This window comes from Setaria italica, chromosome IX (genome assembly GCF_000263155.2).
Source record: "Setaria italica strain Yugu1 chromosome IX, Setaria_italica_v2.0, whole genome shotgun sequence".
In the NCBI taxonomy this organism is placed as follows: domain Eukaryota; kingdom Viridiplantae; phylum Streptophyta; class Magnoliopsida; order Poales; family Poaceae; genus Setaria; species Setaria italica.
In genome coordinates, this window is record NC_028458.1 from 10101263 (window position 1) to 10108320 (window position 7058).

General features: G+C 44.1%; 1 protein-coding gene across 2 annotated transcripts; it reads left to right on the top strand.

Moving 5' to 3' along the window:
* Positions 1-1479: 1479 nt before the first annotated feature.
* Positions 1480-6816, top strand: LOC101773640 (sulfate transporter 1.2). Of its 2 annotated transcripts, none has more exons than XM_022822748.1 (15): positions 1480-1846; positions 2603-2714; positions 2816-3260; positions 3399-3447; positions 3568-3775; positions 3850-4024; positions 4133-4198; positions 4297-4410; positions 4519-4635; positions 4737-4863; positions 4947-5233; positions 5333-5523; positions 6013-6098; positions 6203-6279; positions 6386-6816. In XM_022822748.1, the coding sequence occupies exons 3-15, from the start codon at positions 2922-2924 to the stop codon at positions 6527-6529; spliced, it is 1980 nt and encodes a 659-aa protein (XP_022678483.1). In that variant the 5' UTR covers positions 1480-1846; positions 2603-2714; positions 2816-2921; the 3' UTR covers positions 6530-6816. The 2 variants fall into 2 exon arrangements, with proteins under 2 accessions (XP_022678483.1, XP_022678484.1); XM_022822749.1 differs by having other exon boundaries at positions 2821-3260.
* The last annotated feature ends 242 nt before the right edge of the window (positions 6817-7058 follow it).

The following is a 7058-nucleotide window of genomic DNA, read 5'->3' on the forward strand; positions in this document are numbered from 1 at the left end:
GGCGGAGGAGGACCGGCCGGCCGGAGCGACCGGACTGGACGGGAGCAGGACGTACGTACGATGGAGACGGACGGTGGTGGAATAGATTGAGAGTTCGAGACGATGCTGCTCAGCAGCTGGCTGCTGTGCCTTGGCTAGTTGCCTTTTGCCTTTGTGTGCGCTTCCTCCGATCCGATCCCCTCATCCGTCGCGTCGGCAGCTTTCAGCTTTCAACGACGCGCGCATTAGCGACCCCTCCGCTGTACTCCTGTCGGCGGTCGCCTTCACTGATCATCGAGAAACGATGGCCCTCCGGCCCGGGCCCCGCCAAGATCCACCAAATGCCTGGGCCGGTCGGGTCACAACAAACAAAACAACAATAAACAAGAGTCAGAAGACATTCTCGATTGGGCCACCATTGGTTGCGAAGGCCCCCAACACAAAAAACCACCAAGCCCCGCTCCCGGAACCACCATTAGCATGGCCCAACATCCTGGACTAGGCCGGGCCCGGAATCCTTACAGTTTTGGCCCAAGTGTACACGACAGGTCACTTTTCTTTCACTTTCAATGGACTCGTGCGCAAATCGGCTCGACAATTTTGACAAACTCTCGGACGTCATCCAGATTAAAATTTGACGGTACAAGAGCATCTCTCTAGTGGAACTAACCTATTTGAGCTACAGTAGATTTCTGGTTGCCTCTAGGTACAACGCGCCGATGCGTCATTCATTCGTCATCGACAGCGCAAGCGATGAGAGATCAACAAACAAAACGAGCACATACATGAGGAAGCGGGATTCTTTTACGGCCAAGTAGCCTCGCGAGCGCATACGCCGCGTCTACAGACTCCATCCATTTAAACAATGCAGAGTCTTTCTTTTTTTTGGCTGGAGACCTCTTCCAAAAAGAAACGTTTTCTAGTTCTCTTCTAGCGGCGCACGCCAGCTCACTACCATCACTTGTCTAGTAATCAATGGGATCCTTGCGTTGAGAACAACTACTCCCCTAAGATTAGAGGGAGTGCATGTATCACAAGATCCAAACAAAACTCATCATATTTCAATCCTAGCTTTACTGGTCAGGATTTTATAATGCAATTTTGGGTCAAAATTTAATCTATATAAGACCGGCATAGGTCAAGTTGCGCTTTAAGAAAAACCAAGAAGACAAGTCGTCCATCTACTGAAGAAACATTCACATTTTGAAAAACACACCACCCGAAACAATCAAATTAGATTAGCAATCACGTTTGAATGTCATAGTTCTAAAGAAATACGGTTCCCTTCGGCTTTTAAATAAAAAGAAAATGTTTAGGAAAGGCTAGTTAGTTCCTAAATGTCGTGCATTTAAAATCGATAAGCATAAAAGGGGATAGTTTAGTTTAATATAAAAAACAGTTACCAAAATGATTATTATAAGTTAGTTATACTACGATTTAAAAAAAACTATCGAAATGTATCGTATATCCTTTCAAAATCGAAGTATTTTGATCTTTCTCCAAAGCTAAAAAGAAAAGTTGTAGCGCAACCGCCTCCTTCCCCTCGCTCGCCGTCGGCCGCTCTCCTCCCCGGCGCTTCGATTTTGCGGCCTGATGTCCGTGCTCTCTGTGCGGACCAACTGGCCTCGCCCAAGGAGCGGGAGGATGTGCGGCGGCAGCCGGGAGGGGCATCAGGGGTGGCGGCGGGCGGATGTGCGGCACCAGGAATTCGGGACGGATTCGGGCTGCGGCGCGGCTCGGGACTGCAACTGGAGCAGTGTGCGAATGCGCCCCAGAGTCGGAGACTGAGAGAAGCTACGAGTGGAGGGAGAAGGGCATGTTCGTCGTTTCAATGGTGCTCAAGGAGTCCAGGTGAAGGAAAGGAAGGGTAAAATCCTTCTGAGCCCATTTCTGAAGTGTAGAACTTTCATGTAATTTGCCCTGTAAAAAATTGCACGGAGTTAGTACCTAATTCTTACAGATAAAATTCTGCTGCATCTGCACCAATGAACAATAACAAGTGCATTATTGAATCTTATCTCATATGTCCTGGTGCACTGATCTTGCCCCCACTGGATTAATAGCGAATGATGGCTAGTTGACTGGCAGCCTGTCTTAAAGAAAAATGAGCTACAGTTCTGTGGATTCTGTGTGGGATTAAACAGCACTGTTTAACTCCAAATTTGCTTGCTTGCTTGTAGGTTGTTCAGTTCAAATATCAAGTGGATTTGACCATTGGCTCTTCTCCTTTTATTTGAGCTGCAAGTGTATCATTCTTTTCTCCTCGATGTGTACAAATGTTTGGAGGTGGTTGCGTGTATGCTACTGAAAACATCAAAACTGTAGTCGCGTGTATGCTGCTGAGGACATGAAAAACAAATGTGGATCCGTATATAACTCTGTCAAAAGAACATCTATTATATCCATTAATAGTTGAATCTGTCATAAGTCCTTTGCGTGTTCGAAAAAAGAAGTGTGCTGAACCTTCTCAGATATTTCAGTTAACTCCTATTCAGCAATCAGCTAAGGCAGGTGTTTTCCGCCTCGTTTAACAATCTGCTGCATTTTTTGGCATATCAAGATCTATAGTTTCAGGCTTTCTCTGCTCCTATTAAAATAGAGGTCTGACTTTTGATGGCAGCAGTTGCTCCTCGACATGTATATATGGACACTCGCATGCTTCTTGACAATGCAACAAGAGCAGGCCTTTCTTCGCTAGTTATGAAGAGGCACCTCTTCTGAGTATTGTTCTGCAGGTTTCTTTTATATGCTATCTATAATTCTATATCTTGTGACCAATTGTATTTTCTCTTTTATAAGCACAAGCACAAATAGCTGATCATACTATCACTGACAGGACAGTGTTGTGTGACTAACAATGCCGCGAGCCGTTTCCGACGGAGGTGAGAAGCACAAATAGCTGATCATACTATCACTGACAGGACAGTGTTGTGTGACTAACAATGCCGCGAGCCGTTTCCGACGGAGGTGAGAACCTCAACGGCGCTGACATCGGTGGCAGCCGGGCGTCATCACACTGTGTGGACAGCACTGGCTACAGGGTCAGCTTCCCGCCGAAGAAGAGCCTCCTCCAGGAGTTCTCTGGCTCAGTGAAGGCCTTGTTCTTCGCCGGAGATGATCCGCTGCGGCAATACAAGGAGCAACCAAGCTGGTCCAAGAGGGTCTGGCTCAGCCTGCAGAATGTGTTCCCGGTGCTCGAGTGGGGCAGGCACTACACCTTCGGAAAGTTCAGGGGGGATTTCGTAGCTGGCCTCACCATAGCCAGCCTCTGCATACCTCAGGTACTATACTCAGTGAACTACTCCATCCGTAGGTGCTTACTTTTTTAGAATGCTTGCATCAGCAGCATGTACACAGTTCACTGGTTTATATCATGTGGCCTAAACAAAGTTTAAAATTTTATTTTATTTTTAAACTAGGATATCGGCTACTCGAAGCTTGCTCATCTACCGCCAGAGATTGGGTTGTGTAAGTGCATCAAATTAATCTGTTTTTGTCTGTGGCTTCTGGCTTCATCCTGTGTGCTGCTTAGCATCACAGCAACTGAAGTACTGAACTGAACCCAGATGCCCTTTTTTTGCCCGACAGACGGTAGCTTCGTTCCGCCATTGATATACCCTTTGTTGGGCACCTCCAGAGATTTGGCCATGGGTCCTATGGCTGTCGTGTCGCTGATGCTCGGCAGTCTACTGCAGAAGGAGATCGATCCCAAGATGCACCCACTAGAGTATAAACGTCTAGCGTTCACTGCAACATTCTTCGCAGGGATTACTCAGGCTGCGCTCGGGTTCTTCAGGTTATGTATCTTCTGCTTGACCGATCAACAGTTTACATGTTATAATTCTATATGGCTGAACCCTTGTACTACAGGTTAGGGTTCATCATAGAGTACTTGTCTCATGCTGCCATCATCGGATTCATGGGAGGTGCTGCCATCATCATCGCTCTTCAGCAGCTGAAAGGGTTCCTTGGCATAAAAAATTTCACTAACAACACCGACATAGTCTCGGTCATGAAATCAATATTCAAGAGTGCTCACCATGGGGTAAGTTTGTAAAGTGCTGCACCTTAATCTCGGATGTTTTGCTTGTTGTTGTTCCAAAGAGCGACAGGAGTATTTGAGAGAACTTGCACATGGTTCTTGTAAAAACAGTGGAACTGGCAGACCATATTGATCGCTGCATCATTCCTTGGATTTCTTATGGTCACCAAATATATTGTAAGATAAACAACATATACTGTACATTTCCAGAGTTTCACCTTGGTTATCCTTACAACTTATGATGATCACACTGTTCCTTTGGGGTAACTAATTAGGGAAAGAAAAAGAAGAAGCTCTTCTGGATGTCCGCAACTGCACCGCTCATTTCAGTGATTGTATCAACCTTCTTTGTGTACATCACTCGTGCAGACAAGCATGGGGTCGCAGTTGTAAGAGCCATTCTTGACTACTTGCAAGTTGCAACCTAGCTTCTCCGTTAGAGAAGACAAACAAAAACTGGAAAGTTGCTAATGAAGCTTACTTATCACTGATTGCAGGTTAAAAACATAGAGAAAGGCATCAATCCACCTTCGGCTAGCCTCATATACTTCAGCGGCCCGTTCATGCTGAAAGGATTCAAAATTGGAGTAGTAGTTGGATTGATAGCCCTAACGGTAAAACAAAATTCATTTAATTTCAAATCAGTACGCACCATGGGAAAAAATGTGTCTAGGTTATCTAGAAATGTGCTGAAACTTATGCAAACTTTTAACAGGAGGCGATTGCAGTTGGAAGAACATTTGCTGGCATGAAGGACTACAAACTAGATGGGAACAAGGAAATGATGGCTCTGGGAACCATGAACGTGGTAGGTTCGTTGACTTCGTGCTACATAGCCACAGGTAACTACTATTTCAGTTTAAAACAATCATATAGCATATACAGTTGTCTACATTCTTTCTGACAGAAAAACCTTTCACCATAGGTGGTTTCGCACGATCAGCGGTCAACTGCATGGCTGGTTGCAAAACTGCAGCATCCAATATTGTTATGTCAATGGTAGTACTGCTTACGCTGTTGTTTCTCACTCCGTTGTTCAAGTACACTCCCAATGCCATCCTCTCTTCCATCATCATATCGGCAGTGCTTGGCCTAATTGACTACAAGGCAGCATACCATATCTGGAAGGTTGATAAGTTGGACTTTTTGGCATGTTTGGGAGCCTTTTTAGGAGTTGTTTTTTCATCGGTGGATTATGGTCTTCTAATTGCGGTATGGATTGATTCTAATCATTTCCTTTCTGTGAACTACAATTGAACTCCTCATAGATTTGAACATGGGCTCATGATTGTTTAAATTCTTGTCGGATAGATTGCAATCTCAATTGCCAAGATACTACTCCAAGCGACACGACCAAGAACTGCCTTGCTTGGTAACCTTCCAAGAACTACCGTATATAGGAACATTGAACAATACCCAGATGTTACCACAGTGCCAGGGGTGGTAATTGTTCAGGTGGATTCAGCTATCTACTTCACCAACTCCAACTATGTTAAAGAAAGGTAATTCAAAGAAGTTCTATGTTCACTGGTAGAAATAGTATTTTCATTGTATACTTCTTTTATACCACATATTATGAACTATGCCTTCGAATTACTCAAATAATTTCAGTTGATGTGTGCATTTGAAAAAAGGAACAAGCAACACACTAATATTAGCACGAGTTCTCACCTCTCGGATGAACCTTAGTATATATCTAGTTAATTATGTAAGATTTGGAAATTGTTTCTTTATTTGAAAAAAAATCAGGGGTGTCGACGTAACTATCGGAATCAAATACGGAAAGTCAGCTCATGCTAACATTTATAATTACAATCTCTTCCATGATATGATTACTGCACGTTCAAGCAATTTATTATTAGTTAATTTCTAGAATGTGTTAGGTGCATTATTGCATCATGTCTAGTATTCTAATAGCGCTAGCATGTCCTTTTTCTCAAATTAGCTACAAGAAAACAATGCATGCTTCATTTTTTATATCCAATTTTCAGAATCTTGAGGTTGCTGGAAGAGGAGGAAGAACGACAACGTCAACAAAACTGTCCCCAAATTGAGTTTCTGATTGTTGAGCTATCTCGTAAGAACAAAGTGGACTAGTTCTCTGTAAAAATTACTGCAGATGGTTTTTAAGTTGAATTTCAGCTTATTGGTTCACGGTGCTGATGCGTTACTCTTCAACAGCGGTGGTTGACATCGACACTAGCGGAATCCACGCCTTGGAGGAGCTGTGCAGAGCGCTCGTAAAGTGCAAAATTCAGGTGAACATTAAAACTGGTGCTAGCATTCTGGAATCACGACCAACCAATCATCCTACTGCCGGGAAACCCTTCACTAAGCGAAAATCCTTTTGCCTGTTGCTTACAGCTGGTCCTTGCCAACCCTGGGCCAGCAGTAATTCAGAAGCTGCGCTCAGCCAAATTCATAGAACTCATCGGCGAAGACAAGATGTGCCTGACGGTTGGAGATGCAGTGAAGAGATTCGCTCCAAAGGCGGTGGATGGCGTCTGAAGAAGATGCCCAAGTCATCTATATGTGGAGCACAGACAGGTTGGATTTCCGCGTCTATCAGTGGCTCGGTGTGTGTTGCGTTGCAAGCACTTTGGTTTGACGGAGGAGGGATGCTTGGTGATTTGACGTATCACCATTCACCTGTTCATCACCCACCATAACAGAAAAGGAGTGCTTTGGTAGTTTTGTGATAAGTAAATAATTAAAAAAACACCTATCATCATTAGTTTTGTAAAAAATATGCCAATTGATGTACAGTACAGTGTCATCTTCGTCTCTCTGTTCAAGATGAGCAATCTTCATATCTGAAAACTGAAATGCTCGTTCTGTAACCTGTTGGGCTGATTTGCTCACTCGTCCTAACATGTTCATCGGCCCAACAAGGATTGTGGGCCTAAACGACAACTCACTCGGTAATTGGAGTCCATTTCGCTGGCCCTTGGGCTACTATACGCATCAGCAGAATCAAGGACAATTCTCTCTCCTTTCTTTTTTCGAACAAATAGGACAATTGTATTCAAGTGTTCCT